The 24508-nt window shown below is 51.3% G+C and overlaps 1 protein-coding gene across 10 annotated transcripts in view; it reads left to right on the top strand.

Moving 5' to 3' along the window:
• The window catches only part of DENND2B (DENN domain containing 2B), a 180614-nt gene that overhangs the window by 149833 nt on the left and 6273 nt on the right, over nt 1-24508 (top strand). For 9 of the 10 annotated variants that reach the window (XM_047877910.1, XM_047877911.1, XM_047877907.1 and 6 more), the window contains 11 exons: nt 816-952; nt 8347-8498; nt 10010-10225; nt 11230-11326; nt 11923-11967; nt 12965-13149; nt 14217-14326; nt 14542-14611; nt 17351-17428; nt 17983-18123; nt 21806-21954. In XM_047877910.1, coding sequence (XP_047733866.1) covers nt 816-952; nt 8347-8498; nt 10010-10225; nt 11230-11326; nt 11923-11967; nt 12965-13149; nt 14217-14326; nt 14542-14611; nt 17351-17428; nt 17983-18123; nt 21806-21954 — 1380 coding nt within the window. The remainder of the gene's footprint in view (nt 1-815; nt 953-8346; nt 8499-10009; nt 10226-11229; nt 11327-11922; nt 11968-12964; nt 13150-14216; nt 14327-14541; nt 14612-17350; nt 17429-17982; nt 18124-21805; nt 21955-24508) is intronic. The other variant, XM_047877904.1, reaches the window with a different exon arrangement.

The following is a 24508-nucleotide window of genomic DNA, read 5'->3' as shown; positions in this document are numbered from 1 at the left end:
AGCTATCTGAGGAGCTAACAAACCGTGGTTTTGAAATTCTGTAGTAGAGGGGATGGCTATTTGCAGTATGGAAAGGAGCAGCTGACTAGCTCAAGGGAAGCTGGGTCTTGGAAGTAGCTTCTGGCTGCAAATTGCCCTCCTTGTTCCACCTCAGAAGTGGTATGATTTGTTTGGAGGTCTCAGCCCTTCCTCTTCTAACGATGCACCTATCACCACCTGATTCCCTGACCCCCAAACAGCCCTGGGCATCACCCATCCACTGTTGAGCCCTTACTACCTGTTCAGAGCAGGAGCGCTTGCTAGGATGCGGGCATAATGGAGGCTCCAGAGGCTGAACAGGCACTCCATTCTGTGGTACTGGCAGATACTTCGCAAGGATGATAGGCTCCGGGGCTTGGAGGCCCAGGTTAAAAGCTCAGACCCTGGAGTCAGACAGCCTCGGTGAGTCCGGCCACTTGTCACTTCATCTCCCTGAGCCTCCATCTCCTTATTCATAAAATGGCACAATAGCTAGTAGCAGCATTGTGAAGATTAATGAGGTCCATGTGCAAGGTGTTTGACATAGCATCTGACACATCGCACCCTTTTTAGCTGTGGGATTTGTTACTGGTATGATTAGCAGACACCGAGGCTGGGGTCTCTCAGACCATTTATCTCCTCATTTGAATGGTAAGTTTGGATCCACCTTGATACATTGCTTGGTAGCTGGTTTGTGAGGAGGACCTCTGGTCTTTGCTGTTGCCCATGGCCATTCCCCCAATGAGGCGGTTGGAATCTAGTTCTGCTGAAATGACCCATGCTCTTGTTATCCACAGAAAATCCTTTGAGTTTGAGGATGCATCCAGTCTCCAGTCCCTGTACCCCTCTTCTCCCACTGAGAATGGTACTGAGAGCCAACCCAAGTTTGGATCCAAAAGCACTTTAGAAGAAAATGCCTATGAAGATATTGTGGGTAAGCTGTGGTAGAGGTGGCGGGCTGGCTTATCTCTGGGGGCTGCAGAACAGGAACAGGAGGGACACTCCCAGGTTCCACTTCATTCACTGGGGGCAGACATGGCCCAGCTTCTGGAACTTCTCAAGAAAATGGGCATCAGGGGAAACATCTTGGAAAAGACTGAGCAGCTAAGAGATTAAAGCCTGACCTTGAATGAACTGAAACTGAAAGGGCTTCTGGGACCACAGTAAGGGGAAAACCATATCATTCCTTTTATTTTCAGAAGGCTTCCTTAGCTGTGTGTCCTTCCTTAGCTGTGTAATCTTAGGCAAATCACGTTTCTGAGGCCTGTTTCCTCTTATAAAGTGATGATGATGATACGTTAACAACAACAACAACAATAATAATAATAATACCTCAAAGGATTGTTGTTAGGATTCAATGAGATAAAATGTATATCAGAGTACCTAGCACAGTGCCTGGTCCTTAATATGTATCTCTTCTACTTTCTCTTAAAGTAAATGGTGTCAAGAAAGCATCTGGGATTTTATTCTGCTTGCATACTAACAAGTTTAGCCTTCCCTGGCTTCACAGATGCTGGCCGAAGACACACGACTCTTGGATCACAGTCAAAGGACTTTATTACTCATGGCACAGCAGGCAGCACATGGGTCCCCTTGCTCCCAGGTCCCATGAGGCAGTGTGGAGGAGGTCCAGGTTGAACCTGCACTTACATGTGGGTCTGTGTGCCAGGAGGAACTTCAGGCTGAAGGAACCCCAGTCTTTCCAGGGGGTGGCTAGCAAACATGCCCAACCTTTGCCCCACAAGGAGGTCTTGTTTTTATTATTCTGGCCAGGAAACAAACCTGCCTCGCCCTGGAGGAAGACACTATCTCTACCTTCTGAGGTTGTTTGCTATACATCTTTGAAAAGACAGTCTGGATGGGTCCTTCCCCTTGCTCAAAAGTCAGAAATGTAAAATACCATGGAGAATTGTCCTTCAACAACTGGGAGGACTTGGTGTTGGCAAACTTGTGTTCCAGGGTCAACAAAAAACCGGTAGTCTAGGCTGCGTTGGGTTTATTTTGGGCTTTCATTTGAATCCTGGTCTCATTCTCTTTAGTGGGGCTTCAGTTTTGTTGGAGTAAAGTATGTGTGAGTGTCACTCAAGAGAAGCAGTGTGCTTGTGCACTTGACCCCTCCTCTCTCATCTCTGGCTCTGTCTCATCTCTGTGTTAGGCCTTGAGGCTGGAGACCCTTGAAAGTTCTTAGTTAACATATTAGAGAGAAAAACGGCCCTAATGGAGAACCCTCCAGATTCTCCTAAGACTAGAGAATCTTAGGAAGAGGGGGTCGTCTATTCCCTCATTTGATCTTTGCCACCAGTTTCATAATTTTCTCCTGATAACTTGCTGGGCCAGCATTTCTGGGGAAATAGCAGCAGTGCTTGGATCCACATAGACATCCTGCTTCCCCAGGAGCAGAATATATAGTATATAGCCATCCAAAATTAGGTCATAACAGGAATACTGTGGGATTGAGGTCCCTAGAATAGCAAAAGGGTTTAGAGAGGGAGGCCTTTTCTCTTAACCCTGGGAAAAAGCATTGTACATATAGTCACCCAGAGTTGAGGTCAAGACCTGTGGGGATCAGCTCCATATCCCCATTTTCCTCCCCACTCCAGTTTCAGGATACATTTCTGTTTCCTCTAGCTTAGAAGAAACCAGAATGTGTTATTGCTGCCCAGGGCCCTCCAGAGCACCCAGTGTGGCTGCTGCAGTGGGCCAAGGAGGCTATGGTTCTTAACCCCCCTCCCCCAGTAGACCAGGCACTGCCCACACTGTGATCCTCTTCTCTGAGAAGGCTTTGCAGCCCTTCTGTGCTGTCCTGTCATTTCAGGCGGGGAAATGTTTTGTATCAGCTGAACTGAAATAAGAGAAAGAGATGCTTCAACCATCTCTCCCTGTGCAGAGTTCCATGATCCAAGGCTCTGTCTGGGCTTGTTTGGGGACCATATCTGGTGGTACAGGAGGAGATGAGAATCTGAGGGGCACTGTCCTAGGAAACAGAACTGTTCTCTGGGCCTTCTTAGGTCAGGTTAGGGAGAAGAGGGAGAGAGAGGCAAGTATGCCTGGGTCTCAGTCTCTTCACTTAGTAGAGGGGACTTACTGCCACTTTGGGATGTTGTATGAGGAGGCAAAGAAATATAGGAGCAGCTTGGATGCTTCTTGAATGTGTGAGTTAGAGCTGGGGGTAAGGGCTGGTATGGGATGAGGTTGGAATTAGGGTGTATTCCTTAGCTGCTCACCTGGCTTCTGGATCTTTGGAGCATCATGCAGAGAGTATGGGAGGAGTACTCAGGAAAGTGTTAGAGGGAAGGCAGGGGAGTGACCCAGACACCTGGGTTTTGCTTCTGCTTTGTGGGGTGTGGGTGTAGTTAGTTCAGTGCCCTGGATATGGCTTCCTCCTTTGTATCCCCCACAACAGTGCTGTCTGAATTTCTAGATTTGACCAGGGAAGCTAGAGGGAAGTACAAGAGAAAATATCTCTCTCAGATTCTGGTTGATTTATCCCCTTCTCCTTCCCAGGAGACAGGCCCAAGAATTTGGACCCCCCCCCCCCCCCCCGCCAGAGGCTTCACCAGGGCCTTTGTTGCTGAACTCTGAATGTCAGTTTCACTTTTTGCCTGGGATTGACCAGTGCCTAGGACTTCCCAGGAGCCTTCTCTCTGTTCTTGGCCCAGCCTGTGCTCTATGAGGTTAAGGTCGTTTCTGGTTCTGTTTGGATTAACGAACTCTTATGTTGCCTTGCTTGCACAGTGACAGACAAAGCTTTGTTTTGGGTGTGTGATAATGGGGCCGGCGGGGGGCAGGGAGCACCCACGTTAAATCTCCATCTTGGGGACCAGTTGATTGGATTGGAGTTTCTGGTCTGTTAGAGGTTGAGTATCAGTTGGCCCAGAAACTAACATGTCTTCTCTGTGAGCAGTGGACTTGAATGAGGGGCCTCAGGGAATTTGCTGGCCTCCTGCCCACACCAGGCATGATGCCTGGGGACCTGTGGTGGGATATTCCAAAACAGGCTGAGGTTTATCCTGCTAATTTGCAATAGAGGGGTTCAAAAATAAAGTTACTGTCTTTTTGCTTTCTGGGGCTGTTAATTCTCGCCTGTCCAATTTGACATCTGCCCCTGAAGATGCTGCTATTCTACAAAGCCTTATAATCATTTGCATTTTGAGCCTGACACTTAAAAATGCACCCAAGGAAGCAGCTTGTTAGGGAGTTATGTGGAGTGGCCTCGGCGCCTGACCAGGGAGCCTGGACTGCATTCCTGCAGAGGTTCCCACTCCCATCAGCTAGTTGGGGCTGAGGGAGAGTTTCCAGGAACTTGAACGGGATGGGAGCTGGGGACAGAGCCAGTTAGCCTGACTGCAAAGCGTTTTGAACCTCTGTTCTTTCTGCCTTCTTCTCTTATTTGTCCCCAGGCAGGAAGGTAGTAAGGAACATAGGGCACCTAACAGCATTGAGGCTGCAACCCAGAGTGTGTTGTGGGGGATTTGGGCCTTTATCCTGGCCCTCTCTCCACCTTGGGAAGGAGGGGAAGAAGCTGAGAACCAGGAGAAACAGCTGGTTCAAACCGGGAGAGGTTTTGACAGGGAAGCTGTAGACTGGGCCCTAATCAGGGTGTGGTCAGGAAGCTTAGGATTGTGTTGGGAGAAATTCTCAGTGCCTATGCATATTCACACACATTTCGTCCCTAACTGGTTCTTCCAGTGTGTGTGTGTGTGTGTGTGTGTGTGTGTGTGTGTGTGTGTGTGGAGTGAGTGCTGTTTGGTACATGTGGTTAATGACCAAAGTTGCTGTGGGGAGAAATGGGGGCAGGGCTGGGTGGGTGGGGTGGGTTTCTTCCTTTGAGAGGATCAGTGTGATAAGTTTGGTCTCTGACAATCCCCTTTAAAACAGTGCAAAGCAGAAATTCTTGGCGATGCCCTTGTTCCATATCTCATCAGCAAAGCTGGGAAGGGCTGAGACCTCTGGCTTCCCCAGCTGGGCTTGATGTGATGGGGCTGCTCAGGTCCAGGCTTCTGGGGAAGAGGGCCTACCTCTTTTCCCACTCCTAGGGCATTGTGGTGCGGATCACCCTTGAGGAAGCTGTGTGAGTGGGAATGCAGGTAAAAGTCTGGTGTCTACCAGGCTTCCTGTCTCCCACCCATGCCCCTGCTAAATCTTTCCCATACTCACTCAGCTGTAGCTTCTCCAGCCTTGCTGTTGTCTTGTTTCCCCAGAGGGAGTTCGGAGCCCTTTTCCCCAACCCTCCTCCTCTCCCAATTCTGAGCCATTGCTTCGGGGTTAATTTTCTCTTGGCAGGTTCAGGTGTGGTTCTACTCAGGGCCTGCTTGGTCTCTGCATATTCCCATCCCCTGGGCACCCTTAGTCCCTGGAAAAAATGACTGGGGGTATGTCCCCTGAGACAGTTCCAAAACAGTGGCCAGAAACAGTCTTGGAAGTCAAGAGTAGCAGGTGAACTAGGGCTGTGAAGGCCCAGCTAAGGGTGGGGAGGCAGGGCTTGGGCTAGCAGTCATTTCCTGGAGAAGGGATTAGTGGCCTGCTTATATCAGAGAGGATTTTAAGCATTGCTGAAGAAGAAAGAAGCTGGTGTTAAGGCTGGGAAGACAGGAGGGGCATTGAGGCTTTCCTGAAATTTTGTTTCCAGAGGCAATACTAGTATTGAGACCCTGGTGTTCCCAACTGTTTTCTTGTCACTGATGTGTATCAACATTGTACTTCTATTACTTCCCTGGACCTCAGTCCCTTATATCTATTTCTGAGAGCTTTGGATTTTATATCAGTTTTCAAGGCTCTGATTCTTGGGGAAGAAAGAAGGAAGAGAAGGAAGGTGAGAGGGAGAAGAAAGGAATGAGGGAAGGATGGAGGAAAGAGGGTTTGTGTTGGGAGTCATGTCATGGCACTCAGAATCTATTAGGAAGTTTAGAAACATCTGTCTAAAGCAGTCGTTCTTAATGGGGCAGGGGAGTAATTTCAACCATCCACCCACCCATCCTTCCTTCCTTCCTTCCTTCCTTCCTTCCTTCCCTCCCTCCCTCCCTCCCTCCCTCCTTCGTTCCATACATTCATCCATCCATTCACCCATCCGTGCATTTATCCATCTGCTCAGGGGACATTTGAGAGTGTCTGGAGACATTTCTGGTTATTACAACAGAGGTGGTGCTACTGTCATCTAGTGGATTGAGGCCAGGGTTGCTGCTGAACATCCTACAAATGCACAGGAAAGGCTACCACCACAACAAGAATTTCCCAGCCCCAAATGTCAGTAGTTTGGAGAAACTCTGATCTAATGGACTTGAGAGACAAGGTCATCCTGTTGGTTTGAGGGATGATGATAAGGACTTTGGCTGGTCATCCAGGTCAAGGCAGTTTGGATTTGATGAGCTTGGAATAAATGTTCTTCCTGCCCCCATCTGAGCAGTGATGCTCTGGTCCTGTTTCCCACTATCAGAAAGATTGTGTCCTGGCATTCTTGATTCCTTGATCCACCCACCTCATCAATACAGAATATACTTTGGAGGGAGACCAAGAAGTACTGAGTCTCTCCTGACTCCTCTCTAAGTGCCTAGAGTAGGGTAGGCTGGATGCCAGGTTTGATACTTGGCTTCTTGAGGCAGGGTTGCTGGGCCAGCTCTGCTTAGTCAGGACTCTGGAATGGAGACAAGTCATATTCATAGCATGACTGTGTTACAGGAAAACTCCGCTCAATTGCTGGGGACTCTGCGTGGTGCTCGGAATCACTTCATCCAGTCCCAAATCCTTTCTTGACCCATTCTTGACTCAAGTTCAAGAGATTCGCGTTGCTCCCATGGCACCCTTCCTTCACATCTCTTCCCTCCCCCTACCTCTGTTGAATGCATTTCCTAAATTCATTGTGGTTTTTCATGATAATAATAAATAGATCCCCCAGTCTGGGGGATTTGAGGGGGGTAACTGTAGATTCCCCCAGTTTGGGGGAAACTGAGAATTCTGTAAGCATATAGGGATTAGTTTTTCTTTTGTGTTCCATCCTAGGAAAGCTTACACTGTCAGTGGCCTTGTTTCTAATCATATGGCTCTTTATTCTGCCTGCTCCCTGAGAAGTGGTATTTGAACTCCTCCCGGGTGTGAGGCACATCCAGGCATCTGCAGGGCTCAGCAGTCACTAGGCTCCATTCTGGTGCTGACCAGGGAAAAGAGGAATGAGGCCTGTTCTTTTCATGTATGCTACCCCCAGCACAGCCTAATGCTGGTCACTGGTGCGTAGGTCCCACGTCCCAGACAGGGGCATTGATGTGGCAGGGAGGATATGGAAAGACAAGGAAAAGAGGAGCAGAGGGCTGTATTCACTCACAGTGCCCACAGATCCGTTGCAGGCTTGAGCCAGGACTGACCTGGCTCATGATGTTATTGGAGTGTAGCCACGTCCAGGTATGGTTGTAGGGAAAGAGGTAGGCAGGTATGGCTATGGGTAGGAGTTGCTTTTATGGGCAGGGACTGTGCTGTCAACTTCCCAAGGTTTGCTTGTAGTGACAGTACAGTGCCTACTGCCAGGGTTTTAAGAATTGGTCCTGAAAAGCAAAAACTCCCCACCCTCACCCCTAGGCCCAGGCTGCTGTCAGGCCTTTCACACCTCCCTATGTCATAGCAGGAGGGCTTATTCCAAAAGGGGAGTGAAGATCAATCTGTTTTTCCAGGTCAGCAGTAGAGGAATTAGAGTGACACTGTAATGAGAGCAGTACGTTGAGCAGATCGTTACCGAAATCTCACTACTTGACTGACAGTGTTCTGGTGTGGGGTTATCTGTGGACCGGATGGTAGACCTGCCCTGAAAGAGCGGTGCATGGTAGAGTGATTGAGAGGGAAGCCTGGGAGCGCCTTGCTCCTTATAGTTCATCAGTGTTCCTCCATGCCCATCCTGCAGAGTGGTCTTCAGGGAGCATTGCTAATGGGACAGCCTGGTGACCTCTGAAAGCCTTTCCTACCTTGAACTGTATATCTCCCGGGCTTTCACGGCAGAGGAACTGGAGCCAAGGAACGACGCCTGGTGTTGGCTTTGTCCTCTGGCTGGGTGCAGGCAGGGGTAGCTGAGCCAGTCTTGTGCAATCTCTGAATTTATAAAGCAGAGGCCAGACAAGGCTGAGCTGAAGTGGGGGTGGGGGTGGGGGTGGGGGGGTTCGCTTCTGGTTTTGGAGCCGGGATCTGTTTGTAGCCTCCCCACTGCAGACGAGCAGCTGTATGACTCATGGGCTAAAGGGCCAGGCAGAAGCCATTCTCTTTGGTTCACAGGAGTTCTGCTTGTTTATTTGTGAGTGCATGTGTTTCCTCCTTCCCTTCTCCCCGTCTCTAACTTCTCCCCCTCTGCAGGAGATCTACCCAAGGAGAATCCATACGAGGATGTGGACTTAAAGAGCCGAAGAGCAGGACGAAAATCCCAGCAACTGTCTGAAAACTCCTTGGACTCTTTGCACAGGATGTGGGGTCCTCAGGACAGGAAGTACAACAACCCACCCACTCAGGTAACTGCAGCCCTGACTTGAGCCAGTGTGAGGGCCACAGGAGAGGCCTGTCCCACCAGGGTTTGGGCCCACTTCCACTCACGCTCTTTCCCTCATAGTGCTTGACAAAGGAGGTGACCTCAGGAAAGGCCTCTGCATGCAGGGACTAATGTCATGTCAGAATCCTCGCGGGGAAGTGAGGCATGCCCTTGGGGCACCCTGCCCCATGCTCTTCCCTTCACTGCTTGAGCTCTGAGCTGCAACACCAAGGCATGAGCCTCTGCCGCCTCCTGTCTTATCATTGTTCCTGCTCCCCTTCTGTGGGTAACAGAAAGATGGGGGCCCTGGTTGGAGTCCTGATATTCTGCAGCTCTGGCAGAAATGATCTCAGTACTGGCATTTGGGGGCCAGGCATAGGCCCAAGAACCAGATTTGGAGAGCTAGACGCGTGTCTACCAGACCTTGAGCCACTTGTGTTGGAGGAAATAAGAATGAATCTTTAAGGACTGATAGAAGGCAGAATGAGAAAAAAGATGGAGTCAAAGGAGGCCCTTAGACTCTAGCTCATTCTGGCCTTATCTGGGGTGGATAGGAAGCAGGAGAAAGGACCTACCCAGGCAATTTGAATTTTCTTTGCAAATGGAGGGACCTGGATATTTTGTAACATTGGCTAGAGAATACAGAAATTTCTTCTGGTTTTGGAACGATGTAATCATTTTTATACAAGAGTCACCTTTCTAATGTGCTGTATTGAAACAGGCTTCCACTGAACTTATGTTGCCAGACTGGTTGGGTGGGAAGAGGGCCTTGGGGGACGGGAGGAAGGAGGACTTAACTGAAGAGTGATGAGAGGGAATTCCAGATGCAGACAGTGGGTAGGAGGCAGGCTGAGTTGGCAGGGGTGCTGCCTTTCTAGCAGTGAGCTGGGTCTGCGAAGAGTAAGGTGCCCTGTTGGGAGGAGTGTTGGTCTAGATGGAGAGAGTAGATCAGGGCCAGGGAGGGGCAGCTGGGTGAAGGCAACTGGCTATGAGGCCCACCTTGCCAGGCTTTGATAGATAGTGAGAGCCCAGAGCCCTTCTGTTTTTCTTGGAAGAAGTAAGCAGGACCAGGCTGTCATGTGGATTATGGCCCGTGCTAAAGAAGCCTTTTAGGGCTGGATTGGGGGCTCGGGGTTGGTGGGAGGTTGGGGTGGGGGGAGACTAGCTCCATCAGCCAGGCTGAATAATGAGCAAAGTCTAAGCCTTGCCCCAAAGCTCACAAGGAGCCCCCAGAATTCCTGCTTGGCCTTATCTTTTCACTCAGATGAGAGCCCAGTTTTCTTAGCCTCTGCTTTCTTTTTTTCTGGCAGAGGTGGTTCAGCTTCCTTTGTAGAAGCATCTATCTAATCTAGCCCTGACCTGCTGATTAGCAGCTGAGGTCTTAAAAGAGGAAACCCAGGCAGAGGGAAATTCCAGGATGGGATTCGGGGGAGCCAGGGATGCCAGCCAAGGCATGTGGTGAACCCCTCTCCCATGTCTTCTCTCCCATGCCAGCTGTCCCTGAAACCCAACAGCCAGTCCCTGCGCAGTGGGAACTGGTCAGAAAGGAAGAGCCACCGGCTGCCACGATTACCCAAAAGGCACAGCCATGACGACATGCTGCTGCTGGCTCAGCTGAGCCTGCCGTCTTCACCCTCTAGCCTTAATGAGGACAGCCTCAGCACCACAAGTGAGCTGCTGTCCAGCCGAAGGGCCCGCCGCATTCCCAAGGTAGCCTCCCCAGAGGAGCCAACCGGGGCTGGGCAGGTGGGTGGGCAGGTGGGCAGCTCTTCCCTCCCTCCCTCCCTCCCTCCCTCCCTTCCTTCCTTCCTTCCTTCCTTCCTTCCTTCCCTCCCTCCCTCCCTCCCTCCCTCCCTAATCTGGGGCTACTTCCTCAATTCTCCTTGAATATATTCTGGGTCCTCACACTGGCCCTTTCTCTTTCATCTGGTTAATTCTCTATCTTACCACCAAAGATGCATTAACGAGTAATGAATGAGTGCACAGATATTAGGGCAAGGACAGGCTAGCCTCTCCCCCAGGGAGCACTCTATGCCATTGAATGAATGGAAACCAGTCCTTTAGGAGACTCCCCATTAGTGAGTGTGGGGTGTGCATTTGGAGATCTCTGCATGCATTAAACACTTCCAGGCTTTGAAGGACCTAGGACTCAAACATGAGTCTTCCTTTCTCTGACTCTCAGAATTGAGAGTTTTCAGCAATGATTTGCACACACAGGCAGTCAGACCCAAATCCCCAGCCCAAAGCTGCAGGATTTAGCCAAATGGTATTTTTAGCTTGCAAACAATGCTTGGGTATATTGGGAATTTAGCTCCTTCCTGTCGGGGCCCCAGGTTATAGCCTAGAGGGAAAGGCTCGAATCTTTGTTCCTGTTATTATGTCTGAGGAGCTCTTTGTCTCCTTTGGTTCAGTGACTCTGGGGACCCAGAAGCTCCCATCCTGTCTAGTTTGATCACAGTTCCTTCCTCTAGGGAGCTAAGTTTAACATCGTTGCACATTGGGGCAGGAGACCAGTTAGGGGATGAGGTAAAGAGCAACCAGACAGTCTGCACTCAGGGTCAGTGCAGCAGGGAGACCAGGACCGGGCCCAGTGTCAGGAGGGCAGAAAGCTTGCACCTGAGGGAAGGAATGGGCTACTAATCAGCCTCCTTGGAAGTAGGGGCAACTGGTTACCTCACCAGGGTTACCTCACCCTCCCTGCTTTTCTCACCCAGCTTGTCCAAAGAATTAACTCCATCTACAACGCCAAGAGGGGAAAGAAGAGGTTAAAAAAGCTGTCTATGTCCAGCATTGAGACAGCATCACTGAGAGGTAGGCCTTGATATCTGAGCTGGTTCAGGTATCTGGGGCCCTTGGATGTTAGGAATGGGGAGAGGTACGGACTTGCCTCAATTTACCCTTCTTTGGGCTGATCACAGGATTCTGCTGCCTTCTAGGAGGGTAGAGTCCTGCCAAGAAGTAGCACATAGAAGGGGAGGGCCAAAGAGGGAAGGAAGCCATGGGATGGGTTAGTTCAGGCTTTGGGCTGCACGGCCCTGATTAGGGAGGTGGATGTGGGAATCTGCTTCTGGCAAAAGGAAAGGCCGGGCTTATAGAGCTCTGTGGTCTGTTTCCCATTTCAAATATTCGCGTCCTGGAGGCAAGCCCTATGTTCCAGACCTATAGGCCTCTCTTCTGGTTCAGCCTCCAGCTCAGCCTTCAGCAGCTTTCCCCAGATCAGGACTGGGTGGAGAGGGGTTTGTATAGCAGTTAGCACCTTCAGTTTGAACTCAGGGGACCCTGGGCCCATAGAAGCCCAGACTAGGTATGATCCATCCCTTGTGAGGATAGCTGGGAGGGGGGCATGGAGAACATTGGCTGTGGGGCGGTGGCTCAGCAAGCGTGCACTCCTGCTGTTACTTTTCCAGATGAGAATAGTGAGAGCGAGAGCGACTCTGACGACAGGTTCAAAGGTGAGGTGTGGCTCCCCAAGAACACGGAACCCCTTCCCAGCCCTCTCTGTAGGGACTCGCCCCCCTCCCTCTACACATATAGTTCCAACGTCCCCATTTGGCCTGCTTTGGAGAGGCAACAGGCAGGCAGGATAGCAGCCAACAGAGCAAGGAACTATAGGGGAGCCTCTCCTACTGCGTGCAAGGCAGCCCTGCCAAGTTGAACCTAGACAGCCCCCTTCACCTGGACTTCCACAAGGTGTCGTCCCCGAGAGTTAGGTGCTAGATTTGCCTGGTAAATGCTGCAAATCTGGAGGTTTAGAGGTGGGTTTAGAAGATTGCAAGTACCTCTTCTGGCTTAAGAAACGTGCCACGGTCTGAGGAAAACTGGTCCTCTGGAGGCCCCAAAGCCACTCACCCCCCATATCCATAGAGAGGAGGCCTGCCACCTCCCTGAAAAGGTTTTGGGAACTTCCTGTTCCGGAAGCCTTGGACAAATGTCTGTTCTTTCTCTACTGGGAAACCTGCCTAGACTTTCCTGGATGGTTATAGTATGTGGAACCTAGCTCCTTCTTTCCCTTCTCTACTGGTTCCCCCCGGCATGTGGGCAAGTGGACTTTGGGTCAGGAAACTGGGACAAAGGGTCCAGGTCCAAGGACTCTTGAGAGGGGTCCAGGATTAAGGCTTCATGGAGGTCCACGTTTTCTCATGTTGACACTAGGCAGAGGTAGGTAGGCGCAGTGATACACGCCTGGGTTTGCTGGGCTCAAGCAGTCTTGCCAGCCCCAGCCCAGCCTCCAGAGGCTCCAGTAGTAGCTCCCTGAGGCAGGGTAGGACTTTTGCACAGGCGTAGATACATTGCTCCTGCCACTTCTCCCCCAAAACCTGCCTGGACAGGGCATCAGACCAGGCTCCCACACTTAGAGGTGGTCCACAGAGGCAGAGCCTGAGAGGGAGGCTGATGTGGAATCTGTGAGGGTCCAGCCTGCCTGTCCCCTGACCTGTGACCTGCCCCCAGCCCACACACAGCGCCTAGTCCACATCCAGTCGATGCTGAAGCGTGCGCCCAGCTATCGGACCCTGGAGCTGGAACTGCTCGAGTGGCAAGAGCGGGAGCTTTTTGAGTACTTTGTGGTGGTGTCCCTCAAGAAGAAGCCATCTCGAAACACCTACCTCCCTGAAGTCTCCTACCAGTTTCCCAAGGTGAGGCCATCTCTCCCTCCTCCCATCCTCTCCTCTAGCACCTTCTGTCTTCCTGGCCCATCTGTGCAGCAAGAGAGATCCTGGTCCTGCTGCAGTCACTCCCCTCACTGCGACAGCCCTGAGCATAGATCCTGCTAGCCAGCAGGGAACAGAGGGCTTCAGGGGGTGTGGGTTTGGGTCAGTGCTTGTTCAGAGCATGAGGGTGGAGAGAACACCTCCCAGTATGCTTAGAATGAAATCCAAATTTTTTATAAGGTTGGCAAAGGGCCTGAGGAAGGGCCCCCAGGTACTTCTATTTTATTTCTTTTTTTTTAAACCATTTTATTGAGACCTAATTCACATACTGTATAATTCAGCCAGTTAAAGTATACAGTTCAATGACTTTTAGTATATTCAGAGTTGTACAATTAGAACATTTTTATCACCTCAAAAAGAAACCCTGTACCAATGAGTTGTCCCTCCCCATCCCCTACCTACCTTCCCTCTTACCACACCTTCTCTGCCCATCACCAGCCAGCCAACCTGGCCTCCTTTCTCTCTGCCTCTGCCTGGAATGTTCTTTCTTCAGCTCTGCACATGGCTGCCAGCTCTTTTTCATTCCTCATTCTCTCCCCATATAGTACCTCTTTCAGGAGATCTTTCCAAATACCTAAGATATCCCTTCCCCTGCCTGGTTCTGTCTGTCATATCTCCCTATTTATTTCCTTTGCAGCACCCTCTGAAATTTTGTTGTTGAGTATCTCACCCTCCTGACTAGAGTGTGCAGGGACAGGGACCTTGCCCATGTTGTTTTCCATCGGTAGCCCCAGAGCATGACACAGGGCCAGGTGCCACAGAAAAGCGCTCATTTGGCACATATTGAATGAATAAATGATGACTCAGCCCACACCCAGACCTCGCTGTAAGAATCGGAAATGGGAACAGGATTGCTGAGAAGCAGAAGCATGCCAGTTGGTAGGATGCCATCTAGAGCTCTCAGGGGAGGAGACGCTTCTCAGCCACCCCCCACCACCTCCAGGATCCACGTCTTCTCTTGTCTATCTCTCCCTATATTTCTCTCCCCATAGCTGGACCGACCCACCAAGCAGATGCGGGAGGCAGAGGAGAGGCTCAAGGCCATTCCCCAGTTTTGTTTCCCTGATGCCAAGGACTGGCTTCCTGTGTCAGAGTATAGCAGGTGAGGCCTGGCCTGGTCTGGCTGGAGGCAGGAGGGGGCAGAATCTCCTTTACCTCCATAGCAGGGGCAACTGCATGGGGCACACCCAAGTCCCAGCCTGCTCTCTTACAGCAACCTAGCCCTTCACCCCTCCTTGGGAGGGCATTCCCTCTTCTTGGGTGCTATTTCCTGGGTCCTCTGATGCTTCCCTGATGCCAGACCCCTCCCTATTCCAGTGAGACTTTCTCTTTCATGCTGACTGGGGAAGATGGCAGCAGACGCTTTGGCTACTGCAGGCGCTTACTGGTGAGTAGGGCCATTCAGTCCTTGTGGGGCTGGGCCACATGTGTGTATAAGTGTGTGTGCATGCATCTTCTTCAACTCTAGCTTGTATGAGAGCCTACATTCTGCTTCCTCGTATGCTCCATGATGCCACCGCAGAGCACACGTGCACACACACACACACACACACACAGTCTCACACACTCACAAGGAGGAGGCACTCCTGGGATGGCAGGACTCAGAATGACCCCTTTGATCAGGCCCCAGGATCTCAGATAATCTGCAATAAGAGGAGAGAGTGAATCACCTTCTACTGGGCTGTCATATGTTTTTAACTTTCCTACACTTTTTCTTCTCATTCATTTCCCTCGGGCTTCTGGGCTCTGATTGCTGATGCTAGATTGAAGGATCATATCACTTCAGCAGTATGTGTGTGCATCAGACAGGGGTGGAGGACAACCTTCCTCATGCCCATACTGGCCAGCCTGATGTGAGGAAGAATCCTGTCTGTGGTCTGATAGTGTTGGAGGCTGAGGAGGGACAGAGCAGTACCTTCCCTGGGATTCTGGGAGAGATGCCTTGAACACAGGAGAAAGGGAAGGTTTTGAAAATATAAGCCATGTTGTATAGAGAGAAGCCCTTCCCCAAACCCCTTCCCGTAGTTCTGAGAAATAGACTGAGGTAAGGTAAAGAGAGTCCTGTTACACTCCTCCCTGAAGTTCACTAGGGATGTTGTTGGTTTGGGGTGTCAGCAGTGTTTAAGGGTCCCCATGCCTTAGTGGGACAAGGACTCACTAGATGCCAGTCCTAGGCAAAGGTAATGTATAGGAGGGACCCCAAACGATGGATTCTGGGTCATTCATTCATTCATTCATTCCGAAACACGTACCATACTCCTGTTGAGGGTCAGGCAGCATGTTAAAGGCACAAAAAGATGAGTTAGACATGAATCCAACCCAATCCTCAAGGAATTTTAGATAGTCTAGTAGAGGAGGTAGAACTTTCAACATAGAAGGGAAGACAAAGGGAATGAATTATTATTTAGGACCTATTATGTTCTAGGCTAGATGCTTTAAGTATGTCATCTTTTTTGATCCTTTTAATAGTCCATGAGGTATTATTATGTCAGTTCTATAGATTAAGAAATGGAATGACTTGCCCAGGGTCACACAGCCAGTGAGAGACAGAGCCAGGATTGACCCTAAGTTCTTGAATACCAAGTCTGATATTCTTGGATCACCCCAAAGGGTAGTCCGGGGGGAAGGGATATTTGAATATTGAATGCCCAGTGAGTAGGGCTAAGGGAATGTGGAGCAGTATGGATGCCAGGTGGGGAGCCAGGCAGAGTCCAGCATGCCCCAGGTTCACCTGGGCCTGGAGAGGAATGTTCCAAAGGCTGCCTTTGCAGGAATAGTGATGGAGCAGAGCCTCTCCTTTGCAGCGGGCCTGCTGCCCCCAGGGAAGAGCGTGTTTGTCCTGGCGTGCTCAGAGAGGGCCTGGGCTGGGTCCCTGCCAAGGGGGCTGGCACTAGCTCGGCATTCCTGTAGATTGGACACAATGATTCTAACCCAAATCCCACATACTTGATTTAATCACTTGGGGCTTTAGGGGAGGCGGGGGAGAGGGAAAGAGAGAGGAGTGAGTTTCAGGCCTAATATGGACAAAAACAGATTCTGCCTTCTCTTTAGATCTGTGACGTGTGGCCAGCAGGTTTGGAAACTGAAATAGACCCATCTGCATTTGCTTAGCAGCCTGCATGAGGGGCCAGCACCTGCTGCTCTGCTCCCTCCCTACTTGGCCTTGCCAGGCACTCAGGCCTCTGAGCCAGAGGCAGCCACAGAGTCCTGCCAGCCCCTGGCTGGAGAAGTAGACTCCTGTGGACTCATCCCAGCCTGCATTTGGGGTCTCCAGGTCTGGGGAGCTCTTAATGCACATCTCCGCCAGCCAGTCACCTTTTCAGTCTCCTTTTTCCTTCGTTCACCGCTGGTAGCATACCTCTATTGTGTCTTTGTGTCCCTTTCCCTTCTATCCTGTCAGAAGGCAGCATGCTTTAGAGATAAGACAGCAAATCAGAGGCCAAAAGAGACTCCTGGCTCCATGACTTTTAGATGCATGCCCTTGGGCAATGGCTTAATATTTTTGTAACTCAGTTTACTCATCTATAAAATGCAGATGATAGTGCCTGAGTCACAAGGTATTGTCAGGTACCAAGCCCAGGATTCACATATGGTAAATATTCAGTAAATAGTACTTTACTGCCCTTATCTATTTTCAGTTTGCCTTACTAGAATGGGGTGGATCAAGGAAGGAAGGAAAGGGGAATCTAGAATAGGAATGTTTTAGAATGTCCCCTGTGAGCCGCAGAGGACTACACGGCTTGCTCCTAAGAATGTACACAAGTCCCTCTCGTTATCATTGCATCCTCTGGATTCCCAGCCTTAGAGATGTAAATCTATGAGTCACCCTAAAGCTTCTGCCATACTGCTTAATCCTTTGCCAGTCTCTGTCCGTGTCCTCCTGGAAGGAGCTTAGCAGGAGTCTGGCACCTTGGGCTGGAAGACCCAGCAGAGGCTGAAGCCTGCCCCCCAAGAGTGTCAGCCTTTCCAGACCTGGGGCCTGGTTGAGTAGAGGTTTAGTGGGGTCTTGGAGTCTTCCACTAGGAGAGCAGTCCTTAGTCTTCAGTTCCCAAGGAAAAGCAGCCAGATGTGGTCATCATGCATTCTCTGTATCTGTCTCTCTCTCCTCTGCCTCGTCCCGACCCAGCCAAGTGGGAAAGGGCCTCGGCTGCCAGAGGTATACTGTGTCATCAGCCGCCTTGGCTGCTTCGGCTTGTTTTCCAAGGTAAGAGGGCTCCGGCTTACTTCCCTCCCCTTTCCCCCAGCGGACAGCTCCCTTAGGAGTATCAGCAGCCAGCTTAGATGAGAAAACCACCTGTGTGTGTGAGTGAGTGAGCTCGAGAGAAAGAGAATGCAAGAGCAATAGAGCAGGCTCTCTGACTCCTTCCTGTTCTCAAGCCTGACTTCCCAGCTGTCCAGCTGGCATCTCCCCAGCTCCTTGTACCAGCCTGGTCTGCCAGTGTCATAGCTGTCCCTAGGCCATGGGAAGAGCCAGAGTCCTTGGGGAAGCAAAGTGCCCAGGGACCCAACTCCCAAGTGGTGTTTCCTTTGCCCAGCTCCTGGGTGTGAGGCAAGGATGAGTTAATGAGCAGAGCAGTCATTGAGTGCAAGGGAAGCAGGAAGGGTAGAGTGTAAATCTGCTGGTGAGACAGTCCTCCTGTCCCCCAGCTTTTGGCCCCAGCTGGTCAGATGCCAGGCCACCCTCTTCTCTGCCCAGGAGGTAGGGGAAGGGCAGTGCCCTGATACCCTTCCTTTTTGGACTGCTGGTGGTGGGTACAGGTCCTCGATGAGGTGGAGCGCCGGCGTGGGATCTCTGCCGCCTTGGTCTATCCCTTCATGAGAAGTCTCATGGAGTCGCCCTTCCCTGCCCCGGGGAAGACCATCAAAGTGAAGACATTTCTTCCAGGTGCTGGCAATGAGGTAGGGATTTCTGCTGCCTGTTCTCTCACACGATGGTTGGAGGCTGGAGCAAGGCCTGCTGAGCCAATGCTGCAGTCCCCAGGAGGGGCAGAGCATGGCCCCTTCCTTGCTCTCCATGTGTGTGCACCTAATCAGTAGGGACTGGAGAAGTGAATGATAGAACTGTAATTGGGGCCCAACTCCCTGCAGCTGCAAGGGGGCCTTCCCTGACCTGCTTGGACTCCACTGCATTCCACCTGCCCTCCTTTAATTCATTCATCAGGGATTTCCTGGTAATGTTTTCTCACAGTCAGGGATCGTGCCACACCTGGGAGCAGTCATGAAGTTGACGTGGGACACAGCTCTGAGCTTGTGGGGTTCGTAATCTAGTGGGAGAGACCAATAGTAAATACATAAACATGCGTCTAAATAGACAGTTTCTAAAGTGTTAAGTGCCAAGTGCAAGCACAGGAGTGAGAGTGTGTAACAGGGGATCTGCTTTAGGTTTGGGGGGCTAGGGAAGGCCTCCTCTGAAGAAGCGACTAAGGTGAGTAGAGTCAGCTAAATGAAGTGGAGGAGGGAGACTGAAAGAGAAGGGTGTGGATGGGAGGTTATTCCAGGTAGAGAGGGAATGGTGCGGGCAAAGGCTTATGTTGGGAAAGTGACAAGGAACTGAAAACAGGTCGAGATGGTCTAAAGGGTGGTGAGCAGGGTGTGATAGGAAGCAAGGGCCACGTCACAGTGTGCCTGCTAGGCCAAGGTGAGGATTTTGGATGTCATCTAAAGCAGGGTTGTAAGATCTGAGATGTTCTTTTAAAAGCTCACTCTGGCTGCTATAGAGATCATGGATGGGAGTGAAAACAGGGAGACCAGCTAAGCTCCTGTATAGTATTACAGGCAAGAGATGATAGTAGCTAGGATTAAGTGTGATAGAAAAATGAGGAGAAGTAGGTGGAGTTGAGATGTGTTTTAGAATTAGGACCAGTTTGAGTGAAAATAAATGTTAGGGAGATTTTAAGGCTAACTCCCAGCTTTCTCGCTTGAGCGACAGGGTAGATGATGGAGTGCTGCCTGTAGGGGGAGCAGGCTCTGAAGAGGAAGAGGAGGAAGTGGATCTTGTACGTGTTGTTAAAGATACCTGTGAGGCACCCGAGAGAAGATCCTCCTCAGACCTGGGGAACTCCCAACATTTAGGGGTCCTGCAGCGGAAGAGTAGCCACCCTCAGGAGTGAGAAGACAGGAAGAATAGCAGGCCGTGGCTTGGAAGCCAAGAAGGGGGCATCTCCAGAAGGAAGGGGTGATCAGGTGAGGTCAGGGTGAGGAATGGCAAGATGCCATGAGGAATGGCAATGACAAGAGTGGATTTCAGTGGAGCTGGGGCCAGGGACCCAGACGCCTGAGTGGATTGAGTAGAGAAGTGAATTGGAGTGAGAAAGTGGGAATAGACTGCATGGACATCTCTTCAAGACGCTTGGTGATGAAGAGAACTAGGGAAGGGGACAGTCAGTGGTTGAAACGGGGCTCCAGATGGTTGTCTTGAGGCTGGTGGGAATGGCCCAGCTGAGGCAGAGGTGAAAGAAGCAGGGAGGGAGAGGACCCTCTGTTGCCCAGGAGGTGGCAGGGCTGTGGGATCCGGGGAGGGACTGACTTTCATTAGGAGAAATAGGCACTTCCTTGTGGGTTGGCAGGAAGGGCCATGGCTCATAGATTTTGGATTCTCCTCTGGCGGCTTCGGTTTTCTCAAAATGGAAAAGAAGGCCATTTGAGAGTGAGAGGTGGGTGCTGGGTTCTAGCAGAGGGAAGAAGAAATGGCTTAGTTGCTGCAGAGTGGGAGAGGGTCTGACTGTAGAAACACAGGGTACTGCCGGTGGCACAAATGCCATTTCAGGGCTTTCTCTTGGCCTCTTTTCAACCACCCTCGTTTAGAGGGACTTTAGGCTTCTTGAGGGGTCTGGCGCAAGATGGCCAGCCTTGCCCTGATGGGAGATCCCAGCAGCCTGCCTGAGAGCCTTTCGGGATGGCCCCACCCTCACCAGCCTCATTTCTCAGCACTCTGACTTGAATTGCTTACTGTCGCTGAACCCTGCTTCCTTTTGCCTTGAACACTCTTCCCTTCTCTCATTAGACGGCCCAAGTGAAGTGTCTTGTGCTCTGAGCCACTGCCCTGACCCCTTCCTGTCTCAGCTGGGGTCTCGCCCTTCCTCTGGGCCCTCTGGGCCTGTACAGGCCCCCGTACAGATGTGAAGCGTAGCTTCCTCCGTTCTGACACCAATCTCACAGCTGTGGTTGTTTAGACTCAGTCAGCCCCGCTGGACTGTGACCCTCGAGGGCAGGGGTGAGTGAGAGGAGGCCCAGGCCCCATGAGCTGCTTTTGTGCATTCTCACACCCTGGAGGGACCCCAGGGGGTAGTGGGAGTGTGAAGCTGTGCTGCAGAGCAGAGCCTGCTGGACTGCACACAGACTCCTGGGGGTGGAGCGGCGTAGGAGAGCGTCACTGTGACTTCTGGGGTGGGCGAAGCACAAGTGGGGTGCAGGGGCCTCTGGGGAAACTGTGGTATGGGATTCCTTGTGTGTGCGCGGCATCGTGCTCACCACTGGGCCTTCTGGGAGTTCACCATCCAGTGGGAAAGATAGCATGCACCCATCGCTAGGGCAGCTTGTGCCAGGTCTCTGGGACCTGGAGAGATGAGTACTGAGCTAGGACTTTGAACTTCCCTTGCTTAGACCCTGAGAAATACATGAGATGATATGGGGCTCTAAAGGGGATCTAAGAGGGAATTCATTTTTCACCCTGCTTACCAGGAGGCCTGCACCTCCTTGCTGCCCACATGCGCTGAGAGACTGAAGGAGACTCTGCAGGTCCCTGTGACAGCTGCTTTGGCATGGCCTGGGCATCAGCAGTTTCTCCTGCTCTCACAGCTAGGGTCAATTGCTATCCTTTACCCTTTGGATTGCCCTCAGGGAAGTGGCTTTCTGTGCCACAGCAGTGACCTTGGGAGTGGCCTTGCAGCACCCTGGAGGGAGGACAGCTAGGTCTGGCCCAGATACAGAAAGTCCTGCTTCCTGGCACTGTTGTGGAATAGCCAGCCCTTTCCTTGTGTTTTCCTTGTCACTGGCACAGAGATTAGACAGGCTGGCAGAGACAGAGGCCAGAATGGTAGGACAAACATGACCTCTGGAAGGAAACTAACAGGAAAGGGAGAGGACATGACAACAAGGACACTAGCATTGGCTTTCAAGAGGTGGCAGTCAGGGATACAGAGATGCTGCTCTTCCTAGGGCCTGGGGAGCAGCAATTGGTTGTGGGGTCTGGTCAGCGTGGATGCCAAGACCTTTGTTTGGGGAGATGGACAAGGGGGCGGGGGGTACCCCACAGATAAAGCTGTGTGGTCCCCTCATTCTCCTTATCTGTAAGAATAGTCACCTCTCCTCCTTTTCCTGAGAGCCTGATGGATGGCCCATCAACTCCTTCCTTCTGGAGCCTCCTTCATCATCCAGTTTGCCCCAGTGCTCAGAGGATAGGTGTCTAAGTACTGTGGTCTGAGAGGAGACAGAGACTGGGTCTTACTGCATGGTGGGGTAGATTAGAGACCTGGAAAAGGGAAGGTGGGGAGAGAAACCTCCAGCCTGTCACTTTGTATAGGACCCGGTGTGACACCCACCTGGCCTGCCTAGACCCACTTTCCCCCTTGCTCTCCTGCAGGTGTTAGAGCTGCGGCGGCCCATGGACTCCCGGCTGGAGCATGTGGACTTTGAGTGCCTCTTTACCTGTCTCAGTGTGCGCCAGCTCATCCGAATCTTTGCATCGCTGCTGCTGGAGCGTCGGGTCATTTTTGTGGCAGATAAGCTCAGGTAGGGCCCAGCAGGGTAAGGGGAAGAAGAGGGGGAAGGCACATCCACTAATTAATCTGACATGTATTTACGAGCCCTGGTATATGCCAGCTACTGTGGTATTGGTGTGGTAGGATTGAGAACCCAAGGGAGGACTTGGCCTGAGGGAAGAGGTGGGACATTTGTTCTTTTGCCCCAGCCAAGTGTGCAGATACAGATACATTTTATGGAGAAAGGTAGAGTAAGGAGATTTCTGGCTGATGGCTGCACTTCCTCTGAAAGGGCAGGCAAGGCCATCTCTGTGGGATGCTGAGTTTGAGGAGAGGTATGAATTCTAGGCAGAACCACTGTGAGGAAGGGCCAAGGGCACTGACTAAAGGTAGGAGGAGTAATGCTGAGCCCCCCAGGGAGGAACCAGTTAGGGCATCACCTGCAGAGGACAATTGATTGGCATGACTCAGGGCCAGGCACTTGGGGATTTGTGGAGAAGGACAAGGTGAGGCACTGAGGGTGCTGGGGAGGAGACTGGTTGCAGGAAGGTTGTCTAGTCAAACTAGGAAAGGGAAAAAATGTCCAGAGACAGGAGGTGCCTGTGAGGCAGGGCAGCTGGTTTAGGGTGAGTAAGAAAAGAGCTGGTTAGATCATAGGTCTTGGTCAGAAATGTTGACATTTATGATTTTACAGGTAGAGAAGTTCTAGATGCCAAGATCTGGTTGTGGCCATGGGAGGGGTGTTGTGGAAGGAGCTGAACTCTTCTAGGCAGTCAGGATTTAAAAGAAAATGTCTCAGTCCATTCAAGCTGCTGTGACAAAATACCAGACTGAGTAGCTTGTAAACAACAGAAATGTATTTCTCAGTTCTAAAGGCTGGGCATCCAAGATCAGGGCACCAACGCGGTTGTGTTCTGGTGAGGGCCTGCTTCTTGGTTCACAGCTCGTGCCTTCTCACTGTGTCCTCATGTGGTGGAAGGGGCGAGGGAGCTCTATGGGTCTGTTTTATAAAGACATGCATCCCATTCATGAGGGCCCCACCCTCATGACCTGAGTACCTCCCAAAGGCCCCACCTCCTAACACTATCATATTTGGGTTTTGGATTTCAGCATTGGAATTTTGGGCACAAATATTTAAACCATAGAGTATGTGTGGGGAGTGGACAGGCAGGAAAAGGATGAGATCTTGGCAACACATTGTGTATTTTTTTGGTCAAAGAATCCATCACAGGAAGAAGTGGTTTCTTTAGATGGGTAGAATTAATTCAGTCATTTGGACATTTGTTAACCTACCTGCTTTGTGCCATACCACGTGCCAGGTGCTAATAGGAGGGGGAGAAAAGGAAAATCCTCTTTCTGGTTGGTCCTCAGTAGGCCCAGGCTCCCTGGGGTCTTTCTGTCTGTGTGAGGGGCTACTGAGGAGAGCTGGGGAAAGGGGCCCCTAAATGCCCTCACAGGGCACTGGGGCAGGAAGCCAGGCCCACCCTTGGCCCAGGAGAAGGAAGAGGAGGAAATGCCAGGGCTGCTGACTTTTCCAGAGAAGGCCAGCCTTAGAAATGAAAACAGCCCCTCACTTCCTGCCCAGTCTCAGTGTTTCTTTATCCCACAGCTCTTTGTATCTTGTGGGCCCATCAGGTCCTCAGGAAGGGACCAAGCCCAGCAGCTGGAACTAGCCAAGTACAGCAGCTCCATGGGGCCCCTATCTGCTACCTCTCTGCCCCCTGGTTCACTATCCATCAGCAAAGCCACTGGCTTCCCAGCTGTGAGGTTCTGCTCTGGCCAGAGCTTGGTGTCCCTAATGAAGGCTGGACCCTGAGGTTTCTTTTCCTGAAGGTTCCATTCCCTCACTCAGGGCAGGGCCTCATCTTTGCCACCCCCACCCATAGCCCAGCTCCACTAGGGCTCTGAATAGAGCTGTTGTTTTCTGTGGCTGCCCCTGCCTCTGAGCATATTCCTGCACCATTCTGGAAGGAAAGTACCCCAAGGCTCTGTTCTTTGCCTGGCTCAGCATTCAAGTTCTGCCACTCTTGGATCTTAGAAAAGATGTCTATCATGCACAGGGTCTGCCTGTGACTGGAGAGGGGCAGGGTAGGCAGTCCAGCGATGGCATGCAGGCCTGAAGTGGGTCAGGGCTCAGTAAGTCCAGCCAGCTCATGTTCCATTGCTCACATTTTAGGTTTTCCACAGATCCTTTATCCCTCTGGTCTAGTTTTATGTCTGAGTATATGGGAGGGATGCACTATGTATATACACAGGTTCTGCAGTGATCAGCCCTAGGGGTTATATAAAACCTTCTGCCTCCAAAGACCCAGGCTCATTGGAGGGGATTGTGGAGATCAGTGTGTCCCTCCACCCTGAGACAGCCCTTTTCTACATCTTTTCTGGATGGCTCTCCTCACCATGTGGGGAGCTGTTGTCCCCAAGGGAAGGGCTGTCAGAGTCAGGACACCTGGGTCTCTTCCTCAAGGCCCAGCACTATTTTAGGTGTCCATAGGGTGGCAGGAGAGCCAGACAAGGCACTGGGTGACAAAATACTTGTGAACATCCAAAGATCCTTCTGTAAGAGGGGGTTTGCTTCTGTCATG

The sequence above is a fragment of the Prionailurus viverrinus genome, chromosome D1 (genome assembly GCF_022837055.1).
Source record: "Prionailurus viverrinus isolate Anna chromosome D1, UM_Priviv_1.0, whole genome shotgun sequence".
NCBI lineage: Eukaryota > Metazoa > Chordata > Mammalia > Carnivora > Felidae > Prionailurus > Prionailurus viverrinus.
The sequence above is the reverse complement of the archived record's forward strand: the minus strand, read 5'-3'. Positions and strand labels throughout refer to the sequence as shown.